We start from the raw sequence: 19,124 nt of genomic DNA on the forward strand, positions 1-19,124 counted from the left end.
TGTAATTTTTTACAGATTTGTGGGACCACTGGGTACCATCATCATAAAATGTAAAGATTTTCGAATAATTCAGTTGGATATTCCTGGAATGGAAGAATGTTTGAATATAGCCAGTTCCATTGAGGTAAATATTTCAGAGGAAAAATCTGATGAAAATAAATAGTAATTAAAAAAGAACCTTATATTCTGACTCAGTGTGGCTCTTATGTTTTTTTAGTAGATGGTTGGTCATATTCTGTGACTCACATACTGAAAATTGACAGGAAAGGCCTCACCCTGATTCATTATTATAGGAATATAATAAGATTTTATTGACTTTTAATAGTTTTTAGTGTGACTTATTCCTCCAGGTTCACTTGTAGCATTTGATGCGATTTCCTTCTCTTTTAAGACTCAATAATACTCCACTGTGTGTATATATTATAAGGTTTTTCTAAAAAGTAACTTCTTTTATAAAGCAGGGGATTATCACCAATGATTATAGTCTTTGTTTGTCTTTAGTAAGTTGTAATTTTCCCTACATCGTGTTTGCTTAAGACAGAGCATGTTTGTTTTATATTCGTAGCAACAGTATTGAGTATCTGTTCAGATAACAAATAATAGATATTTTGCTTGGATAATTTAATATTTAAATGGAAGAGCTCACACCATTTTCTTACCCATTCAAACTAACTATTTTGGTTTACACTCAAATTTTAAATTGCCTTGTTTTAAATCATTGTCACTTAATTACAGCAATTAACTTTTTGTTTATAGTATTTTTAGACAATTATAGACACATCGACTTTTTCCCCACTTTGGTCTTTGAGTGACTAATCTGGTCTTTGTATCCAGAATGAATGCTATTGACTTAACTACTAAAAGGAGACAGAAAAGTTTAAAAATCTGTAATTAGGATCTTGTTTGCTTTTTTAAACAAGAATAGAGAAATTAAAAAAAAAAAACCTGTCATGCTGAGAAAAATGGCATGGAACTGGTTTACTTTCTGCCTTTGCTGAATTTTCTTAGAGGAAATGAGAAGATGAGCTGAACTATTTGTCTTGCTTATCTTCTTGTTTGGAAGTGATGTAGTAACGTTGATTTGGCCAAATTTGTGAACATGGGTAAGGAATACACTCTGTGGTTTCTAGGCTGTTAAATTGAAACACTGTCCTGCTCTTTGGGCAGGGGAATACTACTGACCCATTTCATTTGAGCTTTTTTTTTTTCTGCTGTGGGTTTGGATTTTCACTAATCAGTCTACATTTTTCTTCTTCTCCCTTTTATATAAAACTTAAAATATAGCTGGTTGGTGGATGTTAGTGAAGTTGCTTATGGTGAAGGATAATGGTAAAGGAAATATAGGGCAAAGCCTTTTACCCACTTTCTGATTGCATTTACTTAGTTTTGTTAGCATCTGACACGAATCAGTTGTTTAATTGGCTGTATATAGTACCTGAAGTACTTTAGAAACTGAGTATGTAGAAACTCTTGACCTCAGAAAGTGAATGATCTATTAATTATTTTACAACATACAAATATACATTGTAAACTTGGTCTCTTGCCTTTTCTTAGTATCCAATTCCTTCCTGCCTCCCCTATCCATCTTGACAAAACTTGGTAGTAACAAGTGAATTTCTTATATAAAACAGTTGAGCTAGTCTTTCTAATCAAGAATCCATATACCCTAATATATTTTGCTGCCACAAATAGAATCCCATTGGAAGACTAACTGGCAAGTGCTCAGTTTTCTAAAATATAGCAGGAAGCCTAATAAAGCTTTTTTCTGTGTAGGTTCCACTGTCTTTTGGAATTGAAATGTTTTCAGTTCTTTCAGCATTAATGTGTTTAAAGGAAAAGTCCTAGTGACATAATATGTGATCACAAGTCAGAATATGAGTGCTTATTACCTACTAAAGTGGCTGTTGATTTGCATTTAAAATTGTGGTTGTACCAGCCACTATGGAAAACAGTATGGAGGTTCCTCAAGAAATTAAAAGTGGAACTACTGTATGACCCAGCAGCCCCACTTCTGGATATATATGCAAAGAAAACAAAATCATCTCAAAGAGCTATCTTTACTCCCTTGATCATTGCAGCATTATTCATAATAACTAAAATATGGTAATAGCTTAAGTATCTGTCAGCAGATGAATGGATAAAGAAAATATGATATTTATCTGTGTATCAATAAAATATTATTCAGCCATAGAAAACAGTAATCCTGATATTTATGACAATAAGGGTGAAACTGGAGGGCATTATGCTAAGTGAAATAAACCAGAAAGAGAAAGACAAATATTGCATGTTACTGCTTATATGTGGAATCCTAAATACTAAAAAAACTTAGAGAAACAGAGAGTGAAAAAGTGGTTGCTAGGGGCTGAGGGAGATAAGGAGAGGTTCGTAAAAGTTACAGACTTACAGTTATAAGATAAATAACGTCTTAGGATCAAATGTAAAGCATGGTAACTATAGTCAATAAAACTATATTATTGTATAATTGAAATTTTCTAAGAGAGTAGAACTTAAATGTTTTCAACAAAAGGCAAATATATGTGATGGATATGTTAATTAACTCCAGGGGGGTGTCCTTTCACAATGTATCATATCATCATTTTGAATATCTTAGTTTTATTTGCCAGTTTTACCTCCGTAAAGATGAAATTTTTAAAAAATATTGCAAAGAATATCTTAAAAACAAAATTTTTAAAAAGTGAAACAGTTAGTAAAGTAATGTTTGTACTGAACAACGGCAGCTCTGGCCTAGGTCACATGTGACCTAGGTTAGTGTGATTGACACTTCAGTGGTCAGTTTAGTGTGATTGGCAGCCAAAGACTGTATAGAAGTGGATAGTGGATTATACAGCCATGCTTCTCCATATTTTCTGTATTATGAGCTCTGGGGGAAAAGTGTCATGATTTATGGGCAGTTGGAAGAATAACATTGGATGAAGCTGTTTTGTTAAACTGCTAAACTACATGTCTAATCTGCTTTTAAAGTCTTGGGCCCATTCGTTTGTGAATCTGGTCTTTCTGTGACCTAGAGGAAGGTAGCTTTATTCTGAGAGTTTTGGAGAACTAACATGAGGTTGGGCTCCTGGGTGAGTGTCTCCATAATTACTGTAATTTGAATTATGCTAATTGATTTTGGTACCTTTTTTCCCAGCCGTAGAAGTGTTTTTTATAAGTCCCCTGTCAGAAGATTGAAACTGCCAGGTGATGGAGGATGTCCCATCTGTCTGTTCCTCCCATTTAGTCAGGTTTTCCTGTTGATGTTATCCAGAATTCGAGTGTTTCAGATGATTCTAGGCTCATTTGGGAACCACAGAGTTGTTGCCCCAGCTTGAGAATGGGTCACTGTAACATGAAGGTAATATACGTGGCCACCAAGCTGTAACATCTTTATTTATGGTAACTAACAGACACTAATTTTTAAATAATGTACATATGTTGATATACTCAATATATGAATCTTGAGCCAAGGCCTTTTTTCTAACCAGATCCTGTTTCTTTTCCTATCCCTAGAAATATTTAGACCTTTTTAATTAGGCTTTGTTAAGTGGTATCAAAAGAAGTTATTTAATTTTTCTTCTGGAATAGGTGTGCACACTTTTTTTGTTCTTGTGTTCATTCATGAAATGTTAACTGAGCATATGCTATGTGCCAAGTACCTTGTTAGATGCTGAAAGTATGGAGATCAGCTTCAGTAAGCTATAATTGTGTCTAGTGGTAAATACAATGTTGGAGAAGTAGATGAGGTGTGCATCCTTATTAGACTGTATTTATTTAATACCGATTTGGTAGTTAGAAGATGTTTCAAATTGCAGTAAGTTCCTTTCTCTTTCTTTTGTTTCCTTTTTATGCCCTAGGCATTGTCTACGCTGGACTCTATCACTCTGATGTACCCTTTCTTTTATCGGCCCATGTTTGAAGTGATGGAAGATGGCTGGCATTCTTTCCTTCCTGAGCAAGAGTTTGAACTCTACTCTTCTGCTGTGAGTAACGTTTGAGATAACTTATGTGTAACGAGAAATAACCCATACTTTACTTGTGAAATGATCCCTTCCTTTTGACGACCAAGAAGGTGTTGTTTGCTTTTCCATGCCTGAAAGAAATTTCTGTTAGTGTTAGTACTGAAGCTTCTGCCATTCAGAGATTTGTACAATTTGTTTTCAGTTCTGCAGGGATTTTTATTCTAGTGGATTTCGGCTGGATCCCAGATGTTACTTTTTTAAATTTTGCAAATGATATTGGTAAAACATTAAGATCTTCAAGAAGATATTCCTGACCTGTCTTGAGTTCATTGTTGATTGTTTTAAGATCGTCTCCATAGAAACAACTTTGTATGTAGTAATTGGGTTCTGATCCATCCCCAAAAGTCTGTTGAACCTGCTGTGTGCCTAAGACAGCATTAGAGAAACATACATCATTTTTTTCCGGGGGATAATTTTTGTGTTTTTATAATTTGGGCTATTATGACCAGGTCACTAGAACCAGGTTTTCTTTCTCATTCTTCACAATTTTACTTCTTTCTTCTTCCATCACACTTATGTAAATGGGCCCTGGTATTGTGGGGGTGGTGGTCAAGAAGTAAGGATCAGGGGACTATGTAACTTAAAGAATAAAGATGTACATGTCAGCAAAGTAATAAAGGAACAGAAGGTCACTTTTTTATTGTATGGGCATGTTTATGTAGTTCACGGGTAACTACCTGTATTTACACTTACATTTAGTGTTTTTATTGCATTAAAAACTGCAGAGTAAGCATTCTTAAATGCATGATACTTTTTTGCTGTAATCACCTACCACCAACAATTAGCTTAGAGGAATCCTTAATTATTTCCTAGGTGGAAAGTGGCAGTCACGTAGTGATCAGGAAGGGAGAAGTCTGGATGATTTGTTTGGGTAGCCAACACTATGTGTACGAAGGACTTACCCATGATTTATCTTGGAGTTAGGTGCCGTAAGTGAACCAGTGTAAGTCTACCTTCTACAGGTCAACATTCAAATCAGTCTCCTGTTCTGTGCAGAAATCCCCTATGCTAAAAACATCCATGATGTGGTCATTTAGCCTCTGCTTGAAATCATAGTGTGGGAGAATTTGCAAAAACACAATGGTGTCCCATTTGGGGCCAGCTCTAATTCTTAGCTGATCTCTGTTTTCCTGTGCATAGAGCCAATGTTTCTGATGTTACCTTGTGTCATTTAATTTATCTCATTCCTCTACTATGAACTCTTATTCAAATTAGGAACTCTTATGTCCCCATTAAGTTTTATTTCCTGCAGATTAAATATCAGTATTTACTTCAACTTTTTCTAATAATGGTGGCCTCAGGGCCATACACTGTCCTGGTTGCTTATCCCAGCAGGACCTTCCGTTTTATCATTTATTCTCTTAAAATACAGTACCCATACCACTTGGTATAGATTGGAACTATTACTGATGCTTTAAGGCAGCTTAAAGTTGTATTTGCTTTTTTGAGAATTAAGTTAATAATGGAATAAACTAACATTTATACATTTTCTCATATGTGTTACTAAGGGATCTGCCCTATGTTTTTGTTATTGTATTTACTTACTAATTTTTGTTTAGATTCAATAATTTTCCAAGTAGGCATTTTCTTTTTGGTTTAGCTAATTATTTAAGTTGTTTGTATATTTGAAGTTCTGGTATTTTTCTGCAAATTTTATAATCCACAGATTTAATGAGAACATCTTTAATGCCTTGTTTGAGGTATTTAGTTACTATTATTAGATGATGGAAATTTAAGATGAGCAAAGCATGGTTCCTTCCTTCTACTTGTTGAAAGTCTAACAGTTATTTAATTAATCAAGTACAATGAAATAAGTGCTGACAAAAGTATCCACAAGGCATAGGGAAAATGACATTAGATTTGTGTTACTGAAAATCAATTCTGTTGCAAAATGCTAAGAAACTGCTTAAAAAGCTATTGTAAAAATATACAGAAGATGGTTGGATATAGTGTAGAAAGATTCAGAAAGTAGAATTAAAAGGCATTGGAGACCCAATCACTGGAGATGAAAGGTAAAACAGGCAGTAGCATCTAGGATGATACCATTGAGAAGAGAAAAACAGAAAGAGAAATGTGTTTAAAGGGAATGAGGTAAGTTCATTTTGGGGGATGGCAGTTCAAAGAGCCTGTATGGTACATCATTGAATATATAGAAGAGAGAGTCTGAAGCTTACTTGAGAGGTCCTTGTTAAAAATGAAAAACTGAGGGTAATCAGCAAATACTCTTTGGAAACCATGAGGAGAGACTGAGATTGCCTAAGGAAAGCATCTAAAGTAAAAAGGATGACAAGGATTGAACCATTTAAGAGGTGAATGGAGGAAAATCCAAGGGACGAGTGAGTTTCAAGTAGGAGAGAGTCAGCGGTATGCAAAACTTCTTATTCATTTTTTGTTTTCTCTTTCCTGGTCTAGAATATAAGCTGCTAGATATAAACTTTACAAGGGCTGGAACCATTATCATTCTAGTTTCCTATTGTATTGCTAGCACATGATAGGCAAAGGGTAAATATTAGTCGAGTGAATGAATGTAGGTGTGAATTTATTCAGGATGGGTCAAAAGGGTAGTAAAGCCTTCTGTATATCGTTAGAAGTCCTCTGCCAGGTTACATCTCTGTCACTTAATCAGTATTCTTTGAGTAAGGGTTTTTTGTTGTTGTTGTTGTTGTTGTTTTTTCCATCTGAAAACTTTTTAATTAAAATATTAGCCAGTCCCTACTTCATTATTATGTCTAAAAGAAATGTGTGGTATTGACAGTACTAAAACTAGCTATCAGGATATCTTGTGTTACATCCCAGATATGTTACTGGCAGCTTGACTTTTTGGGGCTTAGTTTCCATGTCTACAAAATGAAAATGTTGAACAGAAATGATCTCTAGAGTTTCTCCTACTTGAAGCATGCATTTATTCTAGGATATCATGAAAGATTATTTCAGGTACTTTGTTGAAATAGTCATACATGATATATCTGTACTCCCTCAATCTATTTGAAATTATATATAAAAAAGGTAATAAGATTCCGCTTATGATCAAATAACTCCTCTATCTGAGAAGACCTCCTACAGACATCAGTGAAAAACTATAAATGAAACACAAAAAACCTGCCACCTGAAAGCTCTGGTAATTGAGCAGAAAGCAGCATATTTTGGGGGAGTCAAAATGCAGAGAAAGTGAATGACAGAATGAAATTCCTATTTGGGGAACTTTGTCTTGAGGTCAGCATAGTTGTGGCATTGATAACATGGAACAGCTAACATTCCCATAGAAAGCCCACTTTCTGTCTAGTAGGAGGAACCAGGTGAATGGCTTGGGGCATCAGAGAGCTAAAGAAGAAGAACCTTGGTTCTGTGGTATACAACCTTGAACTTGTGGCTGATTGTGAATGATGTGTGCTTGGAGCATACTAAGATCCGTCAGAACCAAGAGCTGAGCTGCCTTGCACCACAGGTGTTAATAGAATTTGCAATTCAAATCTAACAAAGTTAATTGCCTACTAAAACAAAAAACATTAAGTCTCTTCAAAGGACTATAATGGGCGCCTGGGTGGCTCAGTGGGTTAAGTCGCTGCCTTCGGCTCAGGTCATGATCTCAGGGTCCTAGGATAGAGTCCCGCGTCCAGCTCTCTGCTCAGCAGGGGGCCTGCTTCCCTTCCTCTCTCTCTGCCTGCCTCTCTACCTACTTGTAATCTCTCTCTGTCAAATAAATAAAATCTTAAAAAACAAAACAAAAAAACCAAAGGACTATAATGGAATGCAGAGTTTCCACAACACAACATTTGCAGGATACAATCTAAAATAAAGCTAAAATATTGTGACCCATTCTGAAGGAGAAAGTTGGCAGTACCAACCCCAAGATGACTCACTCAGATGTTTAAAGTATCACACAAGAACTTTTTTTTTTTTAAAGATTTTATTTGTTTGATACAGTGTGTGCAAGGGAGCGCAGGGTGGGGCTGGATGTGGAGAGCAGAGGGAGAGGGAGAAGCCAAAGCAGAATTCCCCACTCAGCAGGGAGCCCAACATCAGGGCTTGATCCCAGGACACTAGGATCATGACCTGACCCGAAGGCAGATGACCGACTGACTGAGCCACCCAGGTGCCCATCACAGAAGGACTTTAAAGCAGTTCTTAAAACTGTCCAATTTCTCATATAAAGGAAAATATGCTTAAAAACAAAACAAAACAAAAAGGTAGGAAATACCAACAGAGAGATAGAAAATACAAAAAGAATCAAATGGAACTTTTAGAATTTTGTGAAAATTATATCTGAAATTAAAAATTCATTGAATGAGCTAAAAAGCAGAAGAGATGACAAAAAACAGAACCAATGAATTTGGAATTAGAGCAATAGAACTTACTTTGTAGAAAGAAGAGGGAGGGGACAAGTTTTAGTAAAAAAGCAGAGTCTCAGGGACCTGTGTAACAGTATCAGAATGTCTAACATATATGTAAATGGAGAACCAGAAGGAGAGAGTAGAGAGAATAAGGTGGAAAATATATTTTAAAACAATTATGTTCAAAAACTTACCGAACTTGAAGATTGCTATAAATTCAAAAAGTTCAGCAAGCCCCAGACAGGATAAATGCACAGAAAATATACATAAGCACTTCGTAGCAACCTGTCAAAGAGAAATAATAAGGAGTTCTTGAAAGCTGCCAGTTAAAAATGAAACACTACATATACAGAGACAACAATCAAATGAGTGTGGACTGTTCATCAGAAATCATGAACCAGAAGAGAAAACTATAAAGTGCTGAAAGAAACAAAACCTGCCAACCTTGAGTTTTGTATATGGTGAAAATATCTTTCAAGAAGGAAGGTGAGGGGGCACCTGGGGTGGCTCAGTGGGTTAAAGCCTCTGCTTTCGGCTCAGGTCATGATCCCAAGGTCCTGGGATCGAGCCCCGCATCAGGGTCTCTGCTCAGCAGGGAGCCTGCTTCCCCCTCTCTCCCTGCCTGCCTCTCTGCCTACTTGTGATCTCTGTCTGTCAAATAAAAAAAAAAAAAAAAAAAAGAACGAAGGTGAGAACATTTTCAGATAAAAGGAAACTAAGAATTTATTGCCAAGAGGCCTGTAGGGAAGTAATACAAGGGAAACTTGAATATTTAGAATTATTGAAGAATATTGCAAATGCTAAATACCTAGGTAAATATAACAGGCTATTTTTTTTTAATTTTTTTAAATATACATGACTATTTAAAGATTATAGCATTGCCTTTGTGGTGTTTATAGTGTATGTAGACATATATGGAAACTATAATGTTAAAGGTGACTGGGTGTACGGTGGCTGATTGGATAAATATACTTTTACAGTTACATTCTTCATTGTGAGAATCTGTCATGTGCATTGTAGGATGTTTGGCAGCATCTTTGGCACCACCAGATGCCAATAGAATATTCCTCCCCCTGCCTGTGGTTGTCTCTACACATTGACAAAAGTTACCTCTATGCAAAATCACCCCTGGTTGAGAACCACTTTCCTAGAGCAATTACTTTTTTAAAAATGGGAAGAGCTATAATTTAAAATTTAATACAAATATTAAAATGCAATTCTAAAAAAATAAATAATCTAATAGTACTGGTGGGAAAGAAAAAAACAACAATAAAAACCGAAGGGACAAACAAAATAAATGTTAGGAATACCCAGAATATTTATAAATTAAACAAAATACTTTTAATAACCTAGGAATCAGAAATGAAATCATAAAGAAGATTAGAAAATATTTTGAACTGAATGATAATAAAAATGCAACATAAAATATGTGGAATACAGCTAAAGCAATATTTAAAGAGAAACTTAGAGCTTTAAAATGCTTAGATTGAAAAAGGAGAAAAGGTCTAAAATCACCAACTTAAGCTATGGAGAAAAAAGAGCAAAGTAACTGGAAGGAATGAAATAATAAAAAGAAGAGTATAAATCAATGAAATACTTAGAACTCATAAACAAGTTTAGCAAGGTTGATCAATATTTATATACCAAAACTAATTGTATTGGCAACAAGCAATCTGAAAATGAATAAGGGGCGCCTGGGTGGCTCAGTGGGTTAAGCCACTGCCTTCGGCTCAGGTCATGATCTCAGAGTCCTGGGATCGAGCCCCGCATCGGGCTCTCTGCTCAGCAGGGAGCCTGCTTCCTCCTCTCTCTCTGCCTGCCTCTCTGCCTGCTTGTGATCTCCGTCTGTCAAATAAATAAATAAAATCTTTAAAAAAAAAATGAAAATGAATAAAATAGTGGGGAATAAATTTAACAAAAGAAGTACAGATTCTTTACACTGAAAAACACAAAACATTCCAGAGAGAAGTTAAAGGATCTCTAAATAAATGGAGAGATATACCATGTTTGTGGATTAGAAGACAGTATGGTTAAGATCACTAGTGGGCTGACTTACATAGCGGACCACAAAGTAAATATTTTAGGCTTTGTGGGTCATGCAGTCTCTGTTACAACTACATCACTCTGCTGTTGTAGCATGAAAACAGCAATAGATAACACATCAGTGAATTGGTAGTGCTAGGTTCCAGAAAAACTTTACTTACAAAAATGGGCAGTAGGCTGGATTTGGCTTGTAGACTATTATTTGCTGACCTCTCATTAAGATGACAATTGTCTCTGGGGCACCTGGGTGGCTCAGTCAATTAAGCATCTGCCTTCAGCTCAAGTCATGCTCACAGGATTCTGGGATCAAGCACCATGTCTCACTTTTGCGCAGTGGGAGCCTGCTTCTCCCTCTCCCTCCCTCTGCTGCTCCCTCCTGCTTGTGCTCTCTTTCTCTGTCAAATAAACAAGTAAAAAATTTTTAAAAAGATGACCGTTGCCTCCAAATTGATACATAGATTCAGTGAAAAGCCTATCAATTCCAATAGCTGTTTTATTTTGGGGTTGGTACTGACAGAACTATCTGAAAATGTATATGGATGCAAAGTTACTAGAATAGCCAAAACACCTTTAAGAAAATGAACGGTTTACTTTCCTTGATTTTATTTATTTATTTATTTGTTTGTTTGTTTTTAAAGATTTTATTTATTTGACAGACAGAGATCACAAGTAGGCAGAGAGAGAGAGGAAGGGAGCAGGCTCCCTGCCGAGCAGAGAGCCCGATGCGGGATTCCATCCCAGGACCCTAGGACCCTGGGACCATGACCTGAGCCAAAGGCAGAGGCTTTAACCCACTGAACCACCCAGGTGCCCCTTTTCCTTGATTTTTTTTTCAAGATTTTATTTATTTATTTGTCAGAGAGAGAGAGCGTGAGAGCGAGCACATGCAGACAGAGTGGCAGGCAGAGACAGAGAGAGAAGCAGGCTCCCTGCTTAGCAAGGAGCCCTATGTGGGACTCGATCCCAGGACGCTGGGATCATGACCTGAGCCGAAGGCAGCCGATTAACCAACTGAGCCACCCAGGCGTCCCAACCTTTTCCTTGATTTTAAAAACTTAATATAAAGCTTCAGTAATCAAGAGAATATGATATGGTATAAGGAAGACCTATACATGGATGAAATAACAGCTAAAACTATAAAACTTCTTGAAGACAGCATAGGAGAAAACCTTTATGACCTTGGATTAGGCAAAAATTTTTTAGATAAACACCAATAGTGACTGAAAGCAGATTAGTGATTTCCTAATTTGGGATGTGGAGGGGAAGATACAAATTGTAAAAAATACACATGGGATTTTGTGGGAGATGATTGAAATGTTTGTTATCTTGATTGTGGTGGTAGTTTCATGGGTGTATACGACTATCAAGACTCGTGAAATCATGCATTCTAACTGGATCTAGTTTATTTTTCATACAAATAATCTCAAAGTTGATTAAAAACAGAAAAAAACTTAATGTAAGGTTTAAGTAGCTGATGAGAAACAAAATTAATGATCTGGAATATAGATCTGAAGTAATTGCTCGGAGTACAGAGCAGAGAAACAAGAAAGTTGGGGGAAGTGATAGAGAAGTTAGATACATGCATGGATGATAAAGGGGAAAGATCCAGCATTTATTGAATGGGAGTTCAGAAGGAAGATAATAGAGAAAATGGAAGAGAGGCACTATTCAAATGGGTAATGGTCCAGAGTTCTCCAGAATCAATGAAAGTCACAAGCTCTTAAAGTGTCTTGGTAAACACCATGCAAGACAATAAAAAAGAATCTTTACTAAATGTGTTGTAGTATAGCTATAAATAGTAAGGTAAAGGGAATATCACAAAATTAGAGAGGAAAGACAAATTACACAAATGGTGTAATAAAATGAAAATAGAAAAAAACAGTAGGCTAGAACTAATCATCTATGCTTGATAAAAGCTCTTATCAGAAATGCAGTTGAAGGGAATTTACATAATCTGATAAGTGCTATCTGATAAATCTGATAAAGCTACCCAAAATAAGAACATACAAAGAGCAAATCTTTTATTATTCACTTTAAGTTCAAGAGTGAGACAAGATGCCCACCAGCCACTACTCCTTGCTTGTTCAGTAAGACAAGAAGGAAAAATAAAAGGTATAAGGCTTGGAATGAAAGAATCAAGACTGTCATTGTTGCTTATATGCTTGTGTACACAGGAAGCTGAAAGATTCTTGCGACTGTAATAAGCATTACTCTCCATCAACCACAACTTTGTAAACATATAACTAAAATGCAACAAAAATAAAAGGTTTCTAAGAATATACTAAAGAAAAGTATGCAGGGCTTTTATTGAGAGAATTATACAACTTTATTGAAAAATTAAGAAAGCTTTAAAAAGGTGAGAGACACTATGCTCATGGACAAGGAGATTGAATATTTTAAAGATGTAATTGTCTTCAAATGAATCCATAGGGTCAGTGCAGTCTAATTAAAACTGCAATGGCTTTTAACATGAAATTTCATAAAAGTCGCAGAGAGGAACAGAGAACTCAGAGGAACCCAGGTAGTCTTGGAGAGGGGGAAATAAAAGGGAGGAAGAGACTTAGCCTGCTAAATATCAAGTCTATTCTAAAAGCTATGGGACTTACTGCAAATACACCAGTGGGACAGAATAGAGAGCCCTCTAGGTATGTAAACTTAATATATGCCAGAAAGTGGTGTTGCGGGTCAGTGGATGATCATACCGTTTTCCAGAGTAGGAAATCAATAAATAATGCCTAATCTTGAAAATCAAGAAGTAACAATGTACAAACCATAAGTGACTCTTAATCTCATGAAACAAACTGTGGGTTGCTGGGGGGAGGGGGGTTGGGAGAAGGGGGGGTAGGGTTATGGACATTGGGGAGGGTATGTGCTTTTGGGTAAATTGGAAGGGGAGGTGAACTATGAGAGACTATGGACTCTGAAAAACAATCTGAGGGGTTTGAAGTGGCGGGGGGGTGGGAGGTTGGGGTACCAAGTGGTGGGTATTATAGAGGGCACGGCTTGCATGGAGCACTGGGTGTGGTGAAAAAATAATGAATACTGTTTTTCTGAAAATAAATAAATTGGGAAAAAAATGAAAAAAAAAAGTAACAATGTAATCATATTATTTAGAAATTTGGAGGTAAACTCCAGAATTAAAGCTAAAAGAGTTGAAAATTATGAGATGGAGGTGCAGGAAAACAGGTAAATTCCTTTTATTAAATAATAAATCTTTTAGAAACTGTCTTTAAAATTGGTAAAGAGAATAACTTAAAAGTGAAAATGGTTTAATTTAAAAATATAATGTATCATGTAAAAAGTTTTTTTTTTTTTTTAATCTCTTTCTCTACAGTATGTTGAACATCCTTCAATTTTATCTTCTTGGTACTGCAACCCATGGCCAGTATGTTAGGCCAGCTCTGATTTATCGGAATATATCAAAATTTACGTAAACAACTTTTTACAGTCTTCAAGTGTTTTTTATTTTTAATATTCGAAATAAGTTGTCATTGGATAACTTTATATGGTATACTTTTAGTACTTAGTGTAGTGAATTAGAAATGAGTTCATTGATTCCTATGTATAACTTTTTTTTTTTAAGTGTTAAGTCATTATTGTCTTAAGAAAGATATTACCGGTCTTTCTACATTTTCCTTTTTTAATTTTATTTATTTTTTAAAAAGATTTTATTTATTTATTTGACAGAGATCACAAGTAGGCAGAGAGACAGGCAGAGAGAGAGGAAGGGAAGCAAGCTCCCTGCCGAGCAGAGAGCCAGATGTGGGGGCTCCATTCTCGGACCCTGGGATCATGACCGGAGACACCCAGTCGCCCCTCCTTTTTTTAAATAATAGAAAAGAACAGGAGATTTGATGTACATAGTAGCTCTGTTTTCATCTGTTCTGGTTAAGCATTATCTAGAGTATTACAGTCTTCCTGTTGCTATACTGAAGAGTACCAAAAATAAAATAAAATAAGTGGTACCCAGAAAGGATGAATGGGATGATGTCAGCTAATAGGATGCCATGTGAAATAGGAACATGCACTGAAATCATAGTCAAAACAATAGAGGAAGTGACAGAAGCCTCATTTTGCTCAATAAAAGGAAGCACTTTCTAGGAACAGAGGATCCCTAGCATAGCAGGAAGCTGATTCTGAAGAATAGAACTCCTTCAAGTATAGGTTAGGTATCCTTACATTAAATTCCTGAGAGATGGCTTCTTCGTTGTGTGGAAGTTGATCTCTAAGGTCCTTTAAAATTTTCAGATTATTTTGTGACATTGAAATACTTGCTTAGCTTTGAAGTATTTTGTGTTTTTCAGACCAGTGAATGGAGGTTAAGCTATGTCAATAAGGAATTTGCTGTCTGCCCTTCTTACCCACCAATTGTCATAGTTCCCAAATCCATTGATGATGAAGCTCTTCGAAAGGTAGCTGCATTTCGACATGGAGGACGCTTCCCAGTACTCAGCTATTACCATAAAAAAAATGGAATGGTAAGTGTATGGTACTGCTCCTTGATCCACTGAAAGCCTTAGTTTGCAGATCTTTTCTTAGAAATACTCCCTTTTCTATGTACATGTTCATTGATGTGATTAGTCTCTCCTGTTAGGACTTCCTTCTTTTAAACTTGAGGGAATCAGGAGTAGTATGTTTTGTGATTAGGATAGGATTTTGAATTTTGTTCATGATGCTGCTCAAAATTAGAAAGGACAGATAGGTTTATCTTCAGGACTCAGTACAAAGGGAACTAATGTTCATTTGACACTTAAAATAATGCTGTTAGATAGAAAAATAAATTTCTCCAACTAGAACAGCGGTAGGATACTTTATTTTAATTAATTACTTTTATTTAATTATCTGTGTTAAATTTCCCTATAAGAGGTAAATTGAGTGGACATTTTTATTTTCCCAAAAGGGAGAAAAGTGACACATGTTTTTGTTTTTGTTTTTGTTTTTGTTTTTTTTTTAAAGATTTTTTATTTATTCATCAGAGAGAGAGGGGGGGAGAGAGCAAGCACAGGCAGACAGAATGGCAGGCAGAGGGAGAAGCAGGCTCCCTGCCGAGCAAGGAGCCCGATGTGGGACTCGATCCCAGGACGCCGGGATCATGACCCGAGCCGAAGGCAGCCGCCCAACCAACTGAGCCACCCAGGCGTCCCGAAAAGTGACACATGTTATTGTTACAACTTTAGTAAATACAGGAGTCAGTAATTGAATAGGCAAGCACTTGCTGTATGTATGTGTATGTTTCCTAAATATTTTTTCTTTTTTTTTTTTTTTTGAGAGAGAGAGAGAATGCACAAGGGTGGGGCTAGAGTAGCGCAGGTGGAGAGAGAATCCTAAGCGAGAGCAGCATGGAGCCCAATTTGGGGCCCACGATCCTAAGATCATGACCTGAGCCGAAATCAAGAGCTGTATGCCTAACCGACTGAGCCATGCAGCCGCCCCCTAAATATTTTCTAAATATGTTTCTGTTCTCTTCTTTTCTCTCATCTTGAAGCCAATAGTAAATTAGTGGATAAGTTATATTCATATTCCATTTTCCTTTTTTCTGTGGATAATAAATCAAGTATGGATATTTAGGATAAAAAGATTGCTAAAAATTTGCTGCTTTGACATCAGATCATCTATCCTATTTGCTCAGCAATATTTCTGTTAATCAGGGTTCATTACAAAGCATTTTGAAAACTGATATTAAATTTACTATGTGTCTATTTACATGTTTACCTGGGAGTTAGCTGTCGACATCTGGGAGTTAGCTGTTGTCATCTTCTGGATGATCTTTCTTCATCATGTTAAATTTCAAGGTAGTAAAGATAACAGCATGTATTATGGGGTAAAGTGGAAATAACTAAACCATTCACCAGGGAAGAGACCAGTATAATACTGATTTCTTGAGAAAAGTTTCAAAACCCAGACCTTATCTAATATATAGTTAATGGTCTTTGGAAACATCTAAGTCTTTAAATACTGAAAAGGATGAAAGAGGACCAAAGGAGAATAAATAATAGACAAACAGTTTTTAAGATATGAAAATGATTCCCACAAGAAGAATAGTGCATAAACTTTTTTATCTTACCATGGGTGCCTTTTCTCTTTATAATTCTTGATAAAACCTGCCACCCTGTTTATGTAGTTGAAACAAAAGTTTGTCAGCACATAGGCTATTATTCTTCTATTACAAGGCCTTGTCCAGTAAACAATTTACTGACTAAATGAATTGTAATATTTGATCTGTTTAGTAATTATACTATATTATGTGGAATTATTTTTGAGATAATAAGAAAAACTGTTAAAGTGCAGGGCTTATTTTTGTTTTATAGTTTTTAACTATTGCAAATATATAGAAATATTTCTTTGTTTCAGGATCAAATTCATCTTCAAAGAGTCACACAGATGTTTTTTAGATAACTCTTCCTTCCTCTAGCTAATTCATTTCTGTTTTCAGAAACTTTCAAAGCGGTTACTCTTCAATTTTAAACTGCATTGTACTTCTAGGTAATCATGCGAAGTGGTCAGCCACTCACTGGCACAAATGGGAGAAGGTGCAAAGAAGATGAAAAGCTGATAAATGCTACCCTCAGAGCAGGAAAACGAGGCTACATCATTGACACCCGCTCTTTAAATGTCGCTCAGCAAGCTAGAGCCAAAGGTGGCGGCTTTGAACAAGAAGCTCATTATCCCCAGTGGAGGCGGATTCATAAGTCTATTGAGAGGTAAAAGACTCTAAAGACGGTAATGGACTCTTTTTTGAAGTGCATTAGAGTGAACCATTAGTTGTTAAAAGATCACAGGTTCTCGAAGGAACCTACCCATTTACCTAAAGTCAGAAATTGGCGGGATATCCTGTCTTGTTTTGTGAGATAAGCAGGAAACTTAATCTTGGGTGCCCAAAAGTGACTTTTAGTCAAATAGCATGCCTTCTCTAAGTGAAACTCTGCAATTTCATCACTGCAAGGTCTGTTCCTCTACTTGTAGATCACTGGTCACCACACTTAGTGATCAGATATGCTACAGATAAGTATAGTTTTCTAAGTCAGAAGACTAGAGACTTCCCTCCCCCACATCCTATTTCCTCTACCTGTATCTCTTGTTTATGCTTACAGCTAGAGGTTTAAAGGGCTTCTGGATGGGTGGGTGGGGTTGGAGCTAATAAAATAAGGGATCTGAGCTAGCCTTGGCCATCCCTGCCGAAGGTACCAGTGTCTAGTGTTGGACCTCTGGGAACAGGATTGTGGATGTCAGTCGTGTGGCCTCGTGACTTGTCACAAAATGCAGTGTTCTGGCCCGCTCCCTAGTCAGATAATTCAGCTGTATGAACTGGTTTAATCTGTTCATCTGAGGAGTGATTTACCATGACAGGCATGTTAAGCTTCTTTGCAACCATTTTAAATACTAGTTTTTCAGTGTTTAGTTATCAAATTACTGTATAACTAGGTAAATATTTTTGTACTGTTTTGAGCTACTTTGCCTCTTGGATATATTGGAGGTTGGGGTTTGGGCTTGGTTTCTCCTTCATCATTATATTTTCCATTTTCTTTTTTACTTTTTCTTGTTTTTTAAAGGTATCACATTCTTCAGGAGAGCTTAATTAAACTTGTAGAAGCTTGTAATGACCAAACACATAACATGGACCGATGGCTCGGTAGATTGGAGGCTTCGAACTGGCTGACTCACATCAAAGAGATTCTTACAACTGCTTGTCTAGCAGCTCAGTGTATCGACAGGTAAAGTGTATTTCAGTGTTACGGAATGGGACACGTACTACTAACTAGACTTTGCTTTTATCCAGACTATCTTTATATATTGTGTTAAGGTTTGTGCCTAGTCTATACCTTATGTTCAGATCATTGTATAAATTACTACATATGATAAGTCATTGACATTCAGTTATCAATGAAATATGTACATAGAGTCTGGTATTTAATTGATGATTAATGAACCACATACATCACACATCTTCAATAATACAGATTTTTTTTAAGTACTAAAGGAACTATTTTTTTCTATAAAATCCTTGAATTGTGGGTCTACCAATTTTCCTTTTCTTAAACCGTGCTCAGAGGGCAAAACCGGTCATCTTACTTTGGAAATGTCAGTGAAAAGAAACATGTAATTCTGTTACACAGTAAAATGATGATTCTTTCTGATTTCTCAGGTATCTTATTAACAAACGATTTGATATGTGTAGTTACATCAGGATCTCAAGTTGAGCATACCTGAGGGCAGTGATAGGAAGTTTGTGAAGTGATTTTAGTTTATTCACTCAGTTGAAGGTTGCTGATCCTTGAGACTTGAGGCAGAAGACTTGAACACAGGGGCAAAAGGATTGGTGTAAGTTGTTGCAGAAGCTTAGAATGCCCTTTTTAAGAAGGGGATTCCTCTGAAACAATAGGTAGGTATAAGTATCACTAACACATAGTTGGGTGGCACTTTTCCTTGAGACTATAGTTTGTTTTATTGATGTTTCCAAATTAAGGAAGTATGTATGTAAGGAAGTATGTATGTTTTTATGGTTAGTGAAAAATTGATCATAGAACAGGTTGCTTAAGATTATGTGATAAGTTAATGACAAAACCAGTAATGGGTAGAGATTCTTGGTGTTGGGATGAGAATGATGAGATGTTAGTATTGAAGGGTTTTGTTTCTTTATAACCTAAGTTAAAAGATTTCCCCTTGCATGGTGAATGCGGAGGCTTCTGTTTTCTTATGAACTGTAAATGATAATGCACACTTGTCACCATGTTGT

At 36.2% G+C, this 19,124-nt stretch overlaps 1 protein-coding gene across 2 annotated transcripts in view; it reads left to right on the forward strand.

The window, feature by feature from the left end:
- The window catches only part of MTMR9 (myotubularin related protein 9), a 54,071-nt gene that overhangs the window by 12,996 nt on the left and 21,951 nt on the right, over positions 1 to 19,124 (forward strand). The window contains exons 2-6 of one of the 2 annotated variants that reach the window (XM_044225051.1): positions 16 to 124; positions 3,852 to 3,977; positions 14,695 to 14,868; positions 16,874 to 17,091; positions 17,941 to 18,102. In XM_044225051.1, coding sequence (XP_044080986.1) covers positions 16 to 124; positions 3,852 to 3,977; positions 14,695 to 14,868; positions 16,874 to 17,091; positions 17,941 to 18,102 — 789 coding nt within the window. The remainder of the gene's footprint in view (positions 1 to 15; positions 125 to 3,851; positions 3,978 to 14,694; positions 14,869 to 16,873; positions 17,092 to 17,940; positions 18,103 to 19,124) is intronic. The other variant, XM_044225052.1, reaches the window with a different exon arrangement.

This window comes from Neovison vison, chromosome 11 (assembly GCF_020171115.1).
Source record: "Neovison vison isolate M4711 chromosome 11, ASM_NN_V1, whole genome shotgun sequence".
Taxonomy (NCBI): domain Eukaryota; kingdom Metazoa; phylum Chordata; class Mammalia; order Carnivora; family Mustelidae; genus Neogale; species Neogale vison.